The sequence below is a fragment of the Clinocottus analis genome, unplaced genomic scaffold (genome assembly GCF_023055335.1).
Source record: "Clinocottus analis isolate CAN_PGR_092001 unplaced genomic scaffold, fCliAna1.0.p SCAF_20, whole genome shotgun sequence".
Classification (NCBI taxonomy): Eukaryota; Metazoa; Chordata; class Actinopteri; order Perciformes; family Cottidae; genus Clinocottus; species Clinocottus analis.
Genome location: NW_027175932.1, coordinates 7,120,516 through 7,138,521, shown reverse-complemented (window position 1 = coordinate 7,138,521; position 18,006 = coordinate 7,120,516). Strand labels below are relative to the sequence as shown.

Here is an 18,006-nt window from a genome sequence, read left to right as displayed (position 1 = left end):
ATGCTTAGGGGCCGGTTAATTCTATAACCAACTATAGGTTTACATCCTCTGTAACATCTGGCAAAGTATGGGACAGGATGGGAACTCGCCATCTGGCATGCCGGGAATTTTCCCGGTAGGGACCCTAACCCTGCATTTATTTTTCAGGCTAAACACACCACCCTTGTTTAAATTAATGACAGGACTGATGCTTTCAGCCAATGCCTGATTCGGTGTGAGATTTAATTATGTCATTTTGTCTCTCTATTCTCTCGTCTGTCCTCTATCCATATTTAATGCTGCTGAACCCAAAACACAACTCCTAAAGCCATGACTGAGAGAAGGAGAGTGAAGACGAGGAAAAAGTTGGAGTGAAATAATAGAAGAAAGACAAGGAGGAGAAGGCGTGCAAAGGAGGATAGTGGCATAAAAAGAGAACAGTGTGAGTAAAGATAAGGAGGGAAAAAAGGCTAAGAGAAGAAAGAGACCTGAAGGAATGAAGAAAATCCACACACAACACACACCACACACACTTTCCTTGCTGGTCTTTCTTTACATCTTCCCCATTTCTCTAATTGTCAGGAATGCTGACCTCAGCGCACTTGCTGTGCCAACTCTCTCTTTCTCACTTAATCTAATCATCACACCATTATTTCTCTCCTCGTCTCATTGTTCCCTTCTTCTTCTTCTCCCCTCCATCTATCCTTCCTGCAGCGCTGCTGTAACCCTCTGACAACTGACAGAATGAGAAACAAATGAACATGGATTGAAGCAAGAGGGCGGGATGCTGAGTCATGCTTCGGATAAAATTATGTTATCGTGATAAGACTGATAAGAGGAATATTAGATCAGATTATTGTTTCATGTTTCCCCTCCAGTGGTAAAAGAGAACATTGTTGGTATCAGAGTAATTATCAATATTAAAAAAGTTGCTGAGTCATGGCTGGACAAGAACTATTTCATCATGATACAAAATTAGATTATTTTTTTTAATCTGTCAAAGAAGATAGAGTTGTTAAGAAGTGGAACATTACAAATAACAATGGAAAGTGACTGTTGAGCAATGAAATGATTTCATTTTAATAAATCTCGAAAGAGGAATGAACTAGATTTGACCCACGTGTGTGTGTAAAGAGATGTTAAAATGAATAAAATCCCCATCACCCACTCATTCACTGTTTCACTGTTGAACTGGTATTTAATCTCTTCACAGGATTCAAGTTTCAGAGGTTCAAAGTGACCACACAAAGTGTGATTATGTTTTACTGACTGATGTAGGTTAGAAAACAACAACAACAAAACAGGAACTCGGAAACTACCAACCAGTGATGTGATGAGCCAAAGTCTTAAAAATGTCCATAAGCCACAAAGGTGTGGAACAACCAAGGCCGCGGCCACACATACACCACCTATAAATGTTAACCACATGTGTCTCTTGCGAGGGCAGATGGTGGTATATTCCACACCTTCCCCCTCTTCTACTTCCATTTCGTAAAATATAACAATCACTTCCTCTTCTCTTTGCTTTTTCACAACTCCGTCTCGCTCTCTTTCGCTCATTGTTTCAGTCTCTCCACTATACTGCTGAAGAAAAAGGCTGCTACATTTAAATAAAAGCGAAGAGGAGGAAGGAGACTGTGAGAAAGATATGAGAAGAAGAGTGAAGAGAGCCAAGGCCACCTTGATCTACAGCCATCTGCTCGCACTGTGGCTGGGGGTCAAAGGGCAAAACACAGGAGACAGTTTCAGGGACAACCGTATATTCTTGAACACACCACACAGGTGTGTTTTATGTGTGTCGTGTAAGTGCTGCACATATACAGATTCGTTGCTCTGCCATTCGCAAACTTTACACTAACAAGACACTGCATTCAGACGCTGAGGTTTCTCTTTCTATAAAGTCTGATGAAAATGAAACAAACACTTAGTAATCACACAGTAATTCTGAAGCACCCCTACATTATGTGCATTTGTTTGATGCAAATGTCGCCTTCTGCTCTGTTTAATAGCAGTAGCAAAGTGTCCACGCTGGCGAGTGATGGCCTTAGAAAGATTCTTCAGAGAAACGTTAAAAAAAAACTACGTCCATCACACAGCTATAAGTCAGTTGTGACAATGAGTGACATTTTATTACTTTACAAATCTAAAAATACTTCCTTCTGTTTTCACCTGCCATACATCACCTGATGGCAACCAGAGTTTACAGCTCACTTTCATCACTGATTTATATTTACCTATAATTTCAAAACTGTCTCTGTCCATCTGTCAGGTTATCAGTGGCAAAGTGTGTGCATGTGTCACTCTGAAGGACCGGGCTAAAAATACTACACCAGCATCCGCTTACTTGATAGTTACACTGTAAACACGCGCACACACGCACGCACGCACACGCGCGCGCATACACACACACAGATGGGAATACCGAGGAAGTCTTGGCTGTGATCCATCATTGAGGGACTAAAAATGATGATACCACAAAGTGAGAGAGAGAGAATCCAAATAGGGGAATGAAACCACTCACACCCCTTTACACACACACACACACACACACACACACACACACACACACACACACACACACACACACACACACACACACACACACACACAGTAGAGTCTCTGTGTTGTGAGTAACCGCCTCGAGACCCTGAGGTGTCATAAAAGACTTCAAATAGGATGGAGAAAGATGAAGGGATGAGGGAGGAAGAGAGAAGAGAGAGGAAAGTGATGCATGTTAAAATGACTTCATTTGACACAGCCAATCTCGAACACCTTACGCTCACGCACTCTATGACACACACACCTGCACATGATTTCCCTCTCCTTTGTGCGTCTATCATATTGAATACTCTGGAGCTTATGCTATACAATAAGTGTTTTTTTGGCAATATTCAATAGCTGGAAAATCTTGAGCGGTTTTGAACCCGAACATCGGTTTAGTTTCACAGTTTCTGAATCAAGGAAAGAAAAAGTGGTGTCATCTTGGTTTGGTTGTGATATGTTAAATGTGATTACCTCCCCTGTGTGGTTGGTGTGATGTGCAACTGTTGCTCCCATGTATGATGCATACATTTGTGTAGGAGGGAAATGAGAAGGTAATGCGTAGATTGGCCTATATTTAAACTTCACAAATCAGCTGTTCCTCAATAGAAACAGGGTCTCTGACAAAAGTTAAGTCAAGTAAAGGTGACTTTGACCTTATTATGTATCAAATTATTTATTAGTGTTGATCTTGGAAAAGCATCTGCTGTTGCACTCTAGGTTATGCTGAATTTGAGCGTCATATAAATGTCTCAGGGAGAATCAAGCAAGAAACAAAAACAAGGAGGGATATCAACAGAAAGTGAGAAGACACATGTACAGACGGGAGACCAGTGAAGAAGAATCCACCAAACTCCCAGTAGACTCATCCACTAAGGAGTTGGTTAATTTACTAGACCCACGAGAACCTTTACTGTGTGTGAGTGTGTCTCAGAGTGTGTGAATAGACCTCTGTGTGGAACCACAGAGGCATTCGGTCATGTGTTAGGTTGCGTGTGTGTATCTGCAGATAGAAAAATAAAATAAACACAAATTTCATATGAAAGTGTTGCCACTGGAGGTTTGTAGGGCATTTGAACTCTGTGTGTGTTTGCGTGTGGTGAGTGTGGGAGGGGTAGCTTAATCCTAAATTTATCCTCGGTGGTCAGTGAACTGTGGTCACATCTGGACTCAGCTTCTCTCTGCCTCTCTTGTTTTCTTCGCTCTCCTCATCATTGCCACCTCACCTGTACTCCCTTTTTCTCCTTCCTCTTCACACTTCCTCTCCATCGCTGCTCCTCTGCTTTTAAATAACTGACCAAAAGGTTTTCCAGGTGTCCACTTCCATGCGTAATAATCCCACCTGCTGTTTGAGCTGATGAACCAGACCGTCCTTCTCTCTCTTCAGAGTTGCCACCTCCTCCTGGGTTTTCTTCTTCTTGGATGAGGAAAGCTCCAGCAGGGCAATGTTGGCGTCTTTCTCACTTATGGCTGCCAGCAGGGCCTCTTGCCTGTACAGAGAACAATCATACATTTGGTTAGCCATATTACAAATTAACTTAATTAGGTATAATTAAAGCCACACTTGGTGACATTGCACATGATGACATCACTGCAATTTCAGTGGGAGCTGACTACTTGAATTGAAAGACACAGAGATGGTGTGGTGAAAGCAGTTTCAGCTCAAATATCATGAAAGAAACACCATAAAGGAATTCAAAATGTCCATTTTCAAAGGCCATTCAAACTTTTCAACAACTTTTTATCGAAATCTTCTGAGCTTTATCCTGACTAACAGGAACACAAGATGACCCTGTTAATGTTTTTTAACTTTATGAACGCCACACACTAAATTACAGTCAACTCCCTCAAATTAGGTTGGAAACACAACTCAAATCAAAATCCCGACAATGGATCCAAAACTATCTGCATGACTCGAGACTAATTTGCGTGTACTTAAATTCCTATGGTGAACCCTTCTGGTGTAAACAAGTGGAGGATGCCCTCTTAAATGAGGAACCACTTTGTAATTTAGGAGGATATAATTATTGTATTTGTACAAAGATATGGGGCTTTCAAGTGGTCCAAGTATGATGCATACCATGCAATCAAGATGTTTACGGTTTGTTTTTTACTGAGGACCTTTATGGCATGTTCACTCTTGCTCCCATGTTGCTTTTCATACGACCAACCAATAAGGAATTAATTGTGTTTAACCACCTGTAACTTAATCTAATTATATGAATTGACACACACACTCACTCTCTGTTTGTGTACAGGTTTACTCTCTGCGTCTATCTTTTCGGCCTCTCTCGTCTCTCCCTCTCCTTTCCCCCTGCCTGCAGAGCTGACAGATAGATAGCATTCCATGTGGTTCAGGCAGCAACAAGCCGCATCCCATCCATCCCATCGGCCATAGATCTGGTCGAGCCGCATCCAAGGACACGCAAAACTCGGAATTCTCGGAATTCGGTCCATTTCCAGAGAGAAGCTAAATCACGACGAGTTTTCCACAACACCCAGGGGGCTCAAAGATTGGCCACACGCAATTACACATGCACATAAACACAGTAAGATGCAAACTTGCATAGGAAGGAATAAACACATTCTCACTGTCTATCTAACTATGCATGCATACTCTTGCAATCAGGTGATATATCAAGAGTGATTCAGGCCAAACGTAAACATCGGTTTCCAGAGTGCAATGTTTACGTCAACTGAAAAAGTCCTCAAGAAATAGAGTAAGCGCAGAGATACGCTGTACAATAAGCATGTATGAAGATATACATACAAACACACAGAAAAACAATTATCCAGACACACACATGCAAATCCACAATCACGCAGGTTGAGGCATATTACATTTACATTTTTTACAATCTTTTTTTACTGTTCGCTTTCTCTCTTTAGTCAGCACAGTTACACCGTTTATCACTCCCTCACGCACAAACCCACACATAAAGATACAGATGCAGCGGCGCAGGGAGGAATGCAGCGTCGAGAGTGTCTAAATGAAAACAGATTACATGTTTGGACTGTGTGAAGACCCACAGAGCCACAGATTCTTTGGTCAACCTCGCTGACCACACTGTCAGTGTACAAGTGTCCCATCATGCATCTGGACTGCGGCAATCCTGTCAGGAGCAGGGGGTGAGGAAGTCGAGACTGAGGTTAGTCGAGTGATTCCCTCAGCCCATCTGGTCACTGTCAGCAGCTCACAAGCTTTCCAGATTTGTGAATATAAATGCAACCTTTTGAGATACTAATGATACAGTAAATGTATATCATACGATATGGTTTCAAAACAGCCCTGGTCATTTTTGGGTATTCAAAATGCTCCTTTTCTGCATAATATAATAACATGAGCTCTTGGACTACCAGAAAGAGAATTTTTCTTTCTTCCTCACTCACTTGGGAGATACTGGAACACTGTCACAGTCTTTCTCGTTCTATTTTCACATAAACAGCACACACACACACACACACACACACACACACACACACACACACACACACACACACACACGCAGGAAGGCTAATGGAACATTAGTCTTGTTAAAGCTAACAGTGCGTCTAGTTTTATACCATATCTGAGAGTTACCTGCCAGCACATGGCGCTTATAAACCCTGGTGATAAAATGATATTTATTCCAGATGCACCGGTCTCATTCTGGGCCCCTCTATGGCTCTCCCTTCATCTCCATCTGACACACACACACACGCGCGCGCACACACAGACACACACACACACACACACACTTACTCTGTGCTTGGCCAAAGCTAAACACATGCTTATGACAAGTGCTGGTTGCGCTACTGCTGTTACTATGTGATCATTAAAATGTGTTTCAAGTGCAGCTCTCTTTTGCTAAATCTTTAGATAATTCTCCTGTCAGAGGGCTCTTAAAACATAGTATGCTCTCAGCTCTGCTGGCAATGTGTCCTTACCGATGAAAACAACACAAAAAGAAGCCAGCACTGTGTGGAGGAAAGGTTCCCAGTGGATACGAAGCCTTAGATCTGTAACTTTCCTTTCAAGTCTTTCCTTTCTGCAGCAATGTGGCGGGCACAGAAGGATAAAGGAAGGTCGACCCACAGTAAGGAAAAGCTTATGAAAGAGCTATCTGTAAGGTCTTCATAGCGTATTTTGGCCAAACTCTTAGTTTTAGATGTTATGGTATTTTTTGCTAAACACATCCTAGAAATTGTTTGTACATTTGCGCTTGCAGTCACGACATGTTTGCCCTGGATTTTGTTTGGGTGTCCCTCTGTTCTTTGTCTGGTCAGCCATGGCATCTGCTGTTAGCTAGCAAGGGCTCCATTAGAAAAGACACAGTACATCTTCGTACAGCAACTAAAGTTGAACCCGGCTCAAGAAGAGGGGAATAACTTTTATACGGGACTATTCTGCATAACCCCAGATTAAGTTCAATGCCAGCAATTTCAATGTCTTCTGTGCATGACAGCTACGGTATGCAAAGATTGTGTTATGACAAATAAACTGTTACAGACAACTAAGAAATTTGGTTAGGGTTGTAAACCAGCTGGCTATCGGTCTGACAAGGATAAGCCTCTGGGGGCTTTCTGGGAATCCAGTGGGGCTCATTGATATCCCGACCGAGACTTTCTTTTATGTGCACTGTTTACTATTTACAATCCGATCAGAGAGTTGGAGTTAAAAGACAACATGTACGACCGGATTGTTTCACAAGTAGCCAGTTTACCAACTCATTATAAACCAATAAAAAGATAGATCCTTGTGAGTGGGTTCCAAGATTGTATTTTAGTCTTTTTCTCTCCACACGAAAAGTTCACCGACATTCAATCACAGCCTGCATGAACCCGATTGGTCAATACTACTCAGACTCTTCTGATGCCGACATCTTGTCCCGCTGCAAAACATTCTGCATATGAATGAAGAATCTGTTTATAGAGATTATATGACTGTGGTAATGGTTAAAAAAAAAAAGAAGACATTTGGTACATCTGGATGCAACTTTTGGTCTTTGCATCAAAGTGGAGAATCCACCACTCCAACCTCCTCCAAAACCTTACTTCAGCTGGCACTGCACGTTGGCGTTGGCTGTACATTATGAGGTGCAGAATCATTCAATGATTCCTCGGGATGTTGGCCATCAACAAACCCCCCAAAAACCTAACAAAAGACATACAATGGCTTTCTGTTCAGCAGAAAACCCTGACTTTGTGAACAGAAACACTTTAAAAGAATACAGGAAACTGGCAGCGGGCTGAATTACCATTGTATGCCGATCGGTAATGGTGGTGAGTAGTAAAACAGTCATATATTTATATGAACATTTCACAGGTTATTCAATTTAACAAGTTTCCATTTACGTTATATTCTCTTCCCACTTCCTTTCGGTCTCTCTCTCGCTCTCTCTCCCTCTCTCTCTGTCTCTGTCTGTCTCTCTCTCTCTTGCCTAATCTCTATCAGTGTCTCTCGCCCACCCTGCATTTCTCATCTCTTTCTCTTCACCTTTCCCCTCGTCACTCGTTCTATCTCTCCGTCTGGAAAGAGGACAGGAGGCATTCTTTCCGTCATTCGGCAGTCGTGTGCCATGATGTCATCGCCATGGCGACAAGGCAGACGGTAAGCAGATACACGCAGGCACCTGACCCCAACCCCAGCACACAAACACACACACACACACACACACACATGCACACACACACACACGGGGGGCTCTCTCCTTCCTAAAACCACTTAAGGCACCTCACTCTATCAGAAACACTAATGCCCGGTCTTAGATCACTCACACACACACAAAAGCAGCTTCCCGTGTGTGCTGCGTTATCTCTTTCATGCCGTCGCCCTTTACTACAATCTACAGTGTGTGTGTGTGTGTGTGTGTGTGTGTGTGTGTGTGTGTGTGTGTGTGTGTTTAAGTGACAGTTGTATGTGTGGGTTTATGACAGCATGTCTTCCTGCAGGTGTGTGTGTGTGTGCTCATAAGCATGTGCTTATATACATTTCAGTGTGTGTGAATGTTCACAAGTTGTCTGTGTGTATTCAAGGCTTTATGCTCTGTGTGTGTAAGAGTAAAGTGTGTGTGTCCTAATGTGTGTGTGTGTGTGTGTGTGTGTAAAGTAGATCCAGTCCTGTGTGACATTAGCCAGTCTCCGTCTAAGACAAACACAGAGCTATTTTAGAAATAATCCCCTCTCTGCTCTCTCGTTCTGACAGAACAAAGCAGCTCTCCATTGTTTTCGGTGACACTGTCTGCTCTGGTTACAGAGGAGGCTGCTTGTAGGACGCCAGAGTTTACTCTTTAACCCCTGTAGGACATGGTGCGTGTCAAGCTCGGCCTCATTTCTGTGTCGGGAGGTTTCCCTCTGAAAGCTGGGCTACAGAGAACCACATGCAAGAGTTCTTCAGACTTTGAGGAATGGTTTTCCAAAACCGTCTCCACCGTGATGGACCATATTTTGAGATCAGCAGATTCAAACCGGCTAGAAAAGGTGATAATCATATTTACTCTCGTCATGAGGGCTGTGTGCTTTGGTTTGCTTTGGAGGAGACGTAATGATTTCAGAAAAAAAGATTTTTTTTTTTTTTACTTCAGCCAGTTTCAACCCAGGACTAAAATGAACAATACCTATGAAACACTGCTTCTCGATGCCATTACATCTGGACAGTGGAGGCCTGAGATGCCTGATTGGAGGATCAAAGAACCTACTGCCATGCGACAAAAGGGAAGATGTGACTTTACTGACAAGTGTGGATGAAGTTCTGAAATACAACCTCAGTACATTGTACCTCTCTGTTTTGATGTAATGCCTTGTTTATTTCTACTTTGGTTAGCCAGTCTGTCAGGAAAAGAATTGACGGTCACGGCGCTCACGGCAGATGTGACTCAAAAGAGGACGGCCATGGGGAGTTAGGGGCGTGGTCGTCTGGATACAAGCTGAGGTTAGAGCAGCCTCAGCTGGGTCGCCCGGGGGAAGGTGAGAGACATTTAAAACACCTGATGAGCCTTAAGTTCAACATTGAAGGCTAACCGCAATACAATATTCAGCAAGAACAGTCTCAGCTTGATGTATATGGACTTGATTTTGCAGCTGATAATAACATAATGTGTTACACCATCAGACTTAAAAAGTTGAAAATTGGAAAATGTTTTTCCAGCAAGGTGGCAAACTCAGTGTAGATTTTCTACATTTGTTTATGGTAGAACTGTATTCACATGCACAGCATGCACTCCTGAATCCTGTCCACATTCTCACCGTTCTGTTTGTCAGAAAGAAAAGGAGAGAAACGACTGTCTGGAATATCTTTGAATAACTGAATTGTAAGAAAAAGTGTGGTTTTAAAGAGAGAAGAGAGCGGAGGAGAGATGAGAGGAATGAGATACAGGAGGGCACAGCTGGCTCTCAGTGGTAGCTAATGCTGCCTGGAGGCAGGCACACACACACACACACACACACACACACACACACACACACACACACACACACACACACACACACACACACGAGTATAGAAAAATGGATGAAAGAAATCTGTGCTGGAAACTTATTTTCATTATTTCTAATCAGGTGGCTTTTAGTTGACAGACCTCACACACACACATGCACACACACTTCTGTGACTAGTGTTCATGACAGTGCATAATCTACTTGTATGCTGAGATTTACAATTAATCCATTTTTAATTCCGCCTTCTGTTTGCTTTTTCTATAAGACTCTCTCTCTCTCTCTCCCTTTCTCTCAATTCTTTCCTCTCTCTGCCACACACACACACACACACACACACACACACACACACACGCGCACGCACACGCACACGCACACGCACACGCACACGGCTACTAGTTTAGTTCCTGCGTCTCCAGAGTGGGGCCCTGCAGAGTAGTATTTCTCTCCCAGCTGACAGCTTCTGTCCTGGGGCAGACAGCCAGCGAGCACTGGGGGCCCCTATTCTCATCTGCTCCAAGCTGATGCTCTCTCTCTCACACACACACTTTTTGCACCTCACTCACACAAACAAACACACACACACGCACACATTTGAGGTGTGAACTTCCACTGTGCCTTACAGCTCAAAATATTGAGAAGAAAAGAGTAAAGTCAGAAATAGAGCGAGAAAAGAATTAAGCTTGAGGCCTCTCTTTTATCATTTACCCTGCACCCTCTAATACACACACACACACACACACACACACACACACACACACACACACACGCACACACACTAAATACAGTATATACAGTATATAATAGATATGGATATACATGACATGGAGTGAATAGTACCTTTAAAGTCAGGCTTTCCTCTACTTTGAGTACACACACTGGTTTATGGCCCAACAAGAGAACACACGGGGCAATGAATGCACACATCAGAGCAGGTTTTATGAAACATTTGTTAGTGCTGGCCGGCCATGTGTGCAGCATCAAAGCAAAGACAGCCAATAAAGCCTTGGTTTATAGTAAACCATTTACTGCTGCTCTCTCTCCTGTAAAAGCGCCAACACAAAGTTTCACTTCACTGGATTATAACAGAAGTTATTAGAGAAAATGATCGACACCTACCGCAGTTGTTATGCGCATTCACAACTTTGAAATTGCTCTCGAGGGCTACATTAAGCCAAACACATCAAAGCGTTAATACTAGGTTGAAAATGCAGAATAATGATAAAATTATTATCAGGAATTACAGTCAGTCATGCCCTCAAGGCTTTTATTCAACGTCAAAAACCCAAATGTGTTTTCTGATCGGCAAAGTTTACTTGTTTACTTTAACAGTGTAAGAAAGTGAAAGGCTTCCTGCAGCCTGGACACCTCTGATGCCTCATGTCTCCAACACACAATGCAAAGTCTGGGGCATCGTCCCTCTGGAGGTCTGTCCCCAAAACACTGCACCAATCTGTCCTCGGTCAAATCACAAATGGCCTTTACAGAACTGTTTTTATTGTCTGATTCCTGTATGTTTTATACATTATGTTTTAGTTTTGTTTTTTTATCATAACTTTAACTTGAATTTATATAAATGAAATGTGCTCCTGTCAGGACAGCAGCCAGGTCCTGATTTGATAGAAACTTTGTTTTTATCTTCGACAGACACGACTTAGATTAAAATAACCGACTGTAAAATGTACAATAACACACTGAGAACAGAAGGATTGTTGGCGAGATCATTTTGAAAGCAGTGTGTGTGTGCGTGTCTTAAACTATAGTGGAAGTGGGTCAGAGACAGTAGATATAAATTATTTAATATGGAGGGAGAAGATGGGACGAGAGGCCATCAGAGAGAATCAGAAAAAGTGAAAGAGAGAGAAAAAGCGTGTTAGGAAAATAGGTTAAAGCTGGTGCATAGGATAAGTGTGTGTGAGTGTGTGTGTGTGTTTGAGAAGGAGAGAAAAGCTCCCCTCAAGGAGCTGTTGTACATCAGAGAGGCTTAAAGAAAGACAGCGAGAAGGCTTACACACACTAACACACACACACACACACATTGAAAAAAACAGCATTGACAGGGAAGGGAATAAAATAACTGGAGGATTTGGAGGGAAAACAAATCAAAGAGACGTGAAGGGGGAGAGAGGGAGAGGAATGGAGGGGGGGAAGTCGTGGCGAGGGGAGGCAGAGAGACAAAGGCAGTAAGAGGGAGAGAGAGGAGGGCAGGTGGGACTGCTGCTTGACAGAATGAGGATCTGTTCTCGACACATTTCCTCTACTTCTCGCTCCCTTTTTTCTCCTAAAAAACACTCTTGCACCTCTCTTTCTCTGTCTCTCCATCACATACACACACACACACACACACACACACACACACGCACGCACACACACACACGCACACGCACGCACGCACACACACACACACACACACACACACGCACACACACACAAACTCACTTAAAAAACACACACTGTGACTAATAAGAAAGGTGTAAAAATGCATTATCCATGGTCTGCGGAAGTCTGCTCTTTCCATGGGACCACACACACACACACACACACACACACACACACACACACACACACACACACACACACACACACACACACACACACAGACACACTCGGAGTGTGACCAAAGATGCAGCTTTGGCTCATTGTGGTTCTTTACAGTAAATCCATTTCTACGCTGTGTTACAGAGACATCTGCTTGCAATCTGTCGGCACAAACTCGCTCCTGTAACACTAACCAGCCGCAGCAGCGGACACCTGCAACTCCCGAATGTCTATGAAAGGCGATCGAAAGAAAAAATGTGAGCGGGCCAAATGGGTTTCTGTAAATCTGAAGATGCTCCCTGTGTAGGTCAAAGTGCTCAGACATGTTTGAAAAGTGACTTGAAAAACTACAAACCCTCGTCACACACAGTACACTCGGGTAAGACTGTCCAGAAGTTTGCAACAGTGTCCCCATCTGTACGACTGACGGCATCTTCTCACCTTCTGTTGCAGGTTTTCATCCTAATGTAGTGCAAAATCTGACAAATGCAAATCCCTGTTTTCATCTTCTGTTATGTGAATATGAAATGTGTTTCATGTGTTAACTTGAGGAAGGTTACAGTCTTCTCATTGGTCCATCCATTCTGATGTTTTTGTCTCTTCAGTGGAGGGAGTCACACGTTTCAAGAACATCATGATTTATTCGCGATGTCTGTTTTCATTTGTTGCATTTCGCTTTCATTGACACACCAAACTCCACCTCAGCCAGCTGTTGATGACTTCATTATCAGACCTTTGATGAAACATAATACATTTTTCATACGTTCATGTGCTCAGTTTCGTTGCTCCCTGCGTGTATCCTCTGACTCGAATGCCTCGCTGTGAGCCAACTCTTCCATTAAGGAGGATGAAGTTTTCAAATGGAAATACATTGTGTACATTGCAGTAGAATATATGGTCGTAACAGAGTCGCCAGGTTATAAATATGCCTATTTCTCTCTCCAGCTACTTCTCAGAGTATGTCAAACAAGCCAACCTGTCACTAGTCTGTCCCGTTGTTCTATGCTCCTAATCCGCATACTACAGTTTTATTATTTCAGCAATATAAATGTAATTGTTTGGCACTCGTAATGTATAATCAGAGGCTTTGACAAAAAACTAAGCATGTTTTGTTTTGTACTTTTTTGATAAGTTTCCCCTGGTCATCGCTCCATCTCCCTCATTGCTGTTTAATGATCTGTTTGATGGCCTGGCGCTCACAACCTGTAATCAGCGGTGGACAACAGGCAAGTTCAAGTTTTGCCGCATCCTGTTTTCCTTTATCTATCCTCTCTCTCTTCTCTTTTTGTTCTGATGAGTTTGGTTCTCTCCCTCCTTTCTGGACATTTTGCTCTTGTTCTTGGCTCCCTGTGCTTGTTATAAATAACCCTTTCTTTCCTCTTCTTATTCAGTGCTCTTAATTAGTGTGAGAGTTCTGCAATACATGAACAGATTACATATACAGTTTAACAATACGAATAGGAATTACAATACAGACGAGTCAGCGCCGTAAAGAGGAGCCTTCCTCTTTTTTTCTCTGCTGTATATTCAGCTGAAGATCACTGGTTTGCAAGTCTTCAGAGACTTTCTGAAAACCCTGTTATTTGAATACAACTTCGAACTGAGGCAAATCTTTTATTGCTTCTATTTTCCCCGATTCAATCCCTCTTTCAAATTCTCACAAGGGAGAAGGAAGAATCAAAAAGTAAAGAGGAAGACAGCCAGAGTTGGAAAGAAGAGGGCAAGAAAGGCGAGTTCAGAGAGCGCAAGACAAATGGAGAGAAAAGACGGAGAGCGAGGCGCCCTGATTTGAGCTTGTAAGACTCTGTGTCAAAGCAGCATGCCACTTTTTGTCATACTAAGCCCTCAACTTGTCTGTCTTACACACACACACACACAATGTACAACAAATACACACACGCGCAGACTTGTTTTGGCACACTGTGGATTAATTTTACTTTTGGGGGATCAAAGCGCCTGTCTCTGGTACGCTGCCATAAGCATGTGTACATGAATCTGTGTGGGAGGATGTATTTTTGTGCGTGTGTGTGTGTGTGTGTGTGTGTGTGTGTGTGTGTGTATGTGTATACATCTCCAAATGTTCCTATGGAAGTGAAAGCTTCTCAGCAGTCATGCTGTCTCATCTGGTTTTGCAAGTGGCTCTGTGTTAGTGTGTCTGAACTCAACAAGCACTTCTTATGTTAGTGATGGGATAGCTGCCGTGTGTGTGTGTGTGTGCGTGTGTGTGTGTGTGTGTGTGTGTGTCTGTTTTGTGCTTCTTTCACACGTGCAGTCATAATGTTAGTATGGCTTTCCAGCTGCAGGGCTGTTGTTCCATTGAAAACAAGATATTTGACTGCATGCACACAAACAGAGATCCGCAAACACACACACACACATACACACACAGACGCACAGCATCGATTAATTTCAGTATGTAGTGACGACAGTGAGAAATACAGCCTGCCAGACAGACAAAAAGCTGATGATAATTACGTTTCCAGACAGATGTCGGCTCAGAATAGAGAGATGGGTGGGAAGGGGCAGAAGAGACGTAAAGAATAGGGAAAAAGGGTAAAAGGAGGGACGAAGGGAGGGATGGCGGAAGGGGTGCAGGGAGAGGTTTGAGGCTTGGATGGAGGCTGGGTGGGAGATAAAACAAAGAACACAGCAGCAAAGGAGAAATAAATTGAATTTATAGTGTTCACCTTGAGGTATCAGCCAAGGCGCTCGCTGCAGGAGGCTGAAGACAGCGCAGCAACTCTGTGTTTCTACAGACTCTCTTTATAGTTTAATTGTACATGTGGCGCAAAACCGGGCGGGTTGTGTGTAAACAGACATAAAGTGTCCTCATTCTGGATGCTAAATGCTTCTTTTGGGCAAAAAGAACATCCCGTTCCAGGAAATCTCCGTCGATTTTGGCATTTTCAATGAATCACTACCCAGTACCTGATTTGTCACAGCCCGAGGCGGCCTCCCCCGCGCAGAGACTCCAACTAAAATATTTGATTTCCCTACTGAGGCAAACAAAAGTAATGGGACTCACTTTGTTCCCTGTTGCTGGAAGCCCTGACCATTTGCATCGCCAACACAATTGTCAAGTGCAGCGGGGTCATTTCATTGTGACGCTACCGTGTTTTCTCTTGTCACGAATGGCCTATTTAGGCCTCATTCACGTTACAATCTGCATAACAACCTCGCTTAATAAACAGGAATCAGCGTCTCGCTGTTTCATGTGTGACGAGCGTTCGCTGCAACAGATGAATTGTGATTTTTATGTTGGTAAAAACGTCATACGCATAGTCCTGGTAGGATGGTAAAAATAATGAGCAGTGAATTAGTGCGCAGTGTGAAGGAGAGCGCTGCGTGCGTGCAGGGGAGGAGGACATAACGTAAGTGGTTATGCATTCAATATACATCGCGGTCTGAAAGTTTGATGGATGAGCGGAAGGAGCAAGCGAGACGGGAGAGGAGGTAATATAATTTCTTCCGAGGATATCACGCAGATTTGTTGGCTCGACTCAGTTGTTGTTGGACAGCTGTCTTTCTCCTCTTTGCTTTCCCTCCTTTTCTCTCCGCCATAAAAACATTTCTGCTTCTTTTCTTTCATTTTATTATCCTCCTCCGGCCCCCCTCGCCCAAAACAGATTTATAACGCTTGCCCTGACCTCTCGCAACTCTCTTTTCTCCTCCTCATTTTGTCAGTTTTGCACCCTTTTTCTTCTTGTTGTGTGTCTTCTCCTCTCCGCTCCCGCACATTCGTCCTCACAATACCTTCTTTTTTGTTCCGTTTACTCGGCAGTGTGTTCTGGGATCAAATAAATTACATTCGGCTGCTTCTTTACATGCATGTAAGAAACTGAAACTGAAATTACCAAGAATTAGCTCAACGTCTGTAACATTTTAAGATATCTTGCATAAAATAGTCACTGTACACGGCCAATCCTTCACTGAACTGTATGCGAGTCTTAAACTGACGCGCACCAGAGAGACATTCATGTGTGCGCAATGAGGAGAGCAAAGACTCAGAGAGAGAGAGAGAGAGAAAGAGAGAGAGAGAGAGAGAGAGAGAGAGAGAGAGAGAGAGAGAGAGAGAGAGAGAGAGAGAGAGAGAGAGAGCAGTGGAGGGAGGAAGAGGTGTGTGCTAAATATCAGTTAAGCAGAACAACACGGAGTAAAATAGGCTTTAATTCAGTCCCAGATTGGGATTTCAGACCCGTTGCCCTGCTGTTACACACACACTGTCAGCACATTCCTCCAGCTGGCTAGGACACGCACACACGTACACACACACACCTGCATACTCCAAACACAAGAAAACACAACTCACATGCCCACAAGCACACATAAGGCTGGGAAGAAAACGAGCATGTGCATATTTAATGTACATCACAAAGAAAATATGTCTCTATGTGTGTTTTACGAGTGTGTGTGTGTGTGTGTGTGTGTGTGTGTGTGTGTGTGTGTGTGTGGACACGTGAAGGTCTCTGCACATGATTTATCAGTGGAAAAGATGCATGTTGGCGCCCAACAAGGCAGAAGTGTGTAGTTCTACTTGTGTACAATCTGTTGGTGTGTGTGTGTGTGTGTGTGTGTGCGTGTGTGTGTGTACGCATGAAGGAGTATTTACACGCTATCGGTGTGTATTTACATGTCCGTGTTTTTATGTGCATATTATCAATATAAATGTTGATTCTTGATTTCTGTATGAATACTACAGTGTGTTCTTAGACACACACAGAAACACACACACACACACACACACACACACACACACACACACACACACACACACACACACACACACACACACACAAATATACATCAGGGACCCAAGGTTAGCAGAGTGTTTGAGTAAAGAAGACATATATAACCAGCTGGTGAAAACTATGGCACAAAGATAGATAGACGCTCACACAACTAAACCACAGTGTGTGTGTGTGTGTGTGTGTGTGTGTGTGTCTGTGTGAGAGAGGGAGAGAGTAAAGCAATGAGGGAAGGAAACGTAGAGGGCGAAAAAGAGACAGTATTCCCGCTGCATTTGCCACATATTTCTGCATGGGAGTGAGAGTGTGAACGTGTGTTAATATATTCCATGTCTGTCCAAGAAACCTCTGAAACATGCCGTATCATATATCATGTCTTACAGCAACATTAAACCTTACGCCGATGTAAAACTGGGCAACAAGTCAGACATCAAAACCTTGAGGAGTTACGGCAGCCTGTGTGTGCAGAGACAGTTTCATATGCGTTACACTGAGATATATGACACACAGAACGCAACCACCTTAAACTTCTCCTGTTTTACATCTGAGAGGAAGCCAGAAGCAAATGACGTATTTGCTGACCAAACCCTAATGTCTTGTGAAAATTATGAGCGGTGGCGTAATGGACATTACTCCTAGCTGGACATCTAGCAGCTACCTGAACAACTTTAGACTGAGAGAGAGCAGACACAAGGACACGCAACATCCCAAATATGTGTGAAGAACATCATACGGCAGCCCGAATGTTATCATGTATTATGCAAAGATATAGTTGTCAAAAATCACGTCA

At 43.1% G+C, this 18,006-nt stretch overlaps 1 protein-coding gene across 7 annotated transcripts in view; it reads right to left on the bottom strand.

The window, feature by feature from the left end:
- Positions 1 to 18,006, bottom strand: part of LOC137791370 (ELKS/Rab6-interacting/CAST family member 1-like) — a 102,038-nt gene that overhangs the window by 22,309 nt on the left and 61,723 nt on the right. For all 7 annotated transcript variants that reach the window (XR_011078028.1, XR_011078029.1, XR_011078030.1 and 4 more), the window contains one exon: positions 3,863 to 4,010. Coding sequence is in view for 4 of the 7 variants with exons in the window: in XM_068586262.1 (XP_068442363.1) it covers positions 3,863 to 4,010 (148 nt within the window). In the remaining 3 variants the exon portion in view is untranslated. The remainder of the gene's footprint in view (positions 1 to 3,862; positions 4,011 to 18,006) is intronic.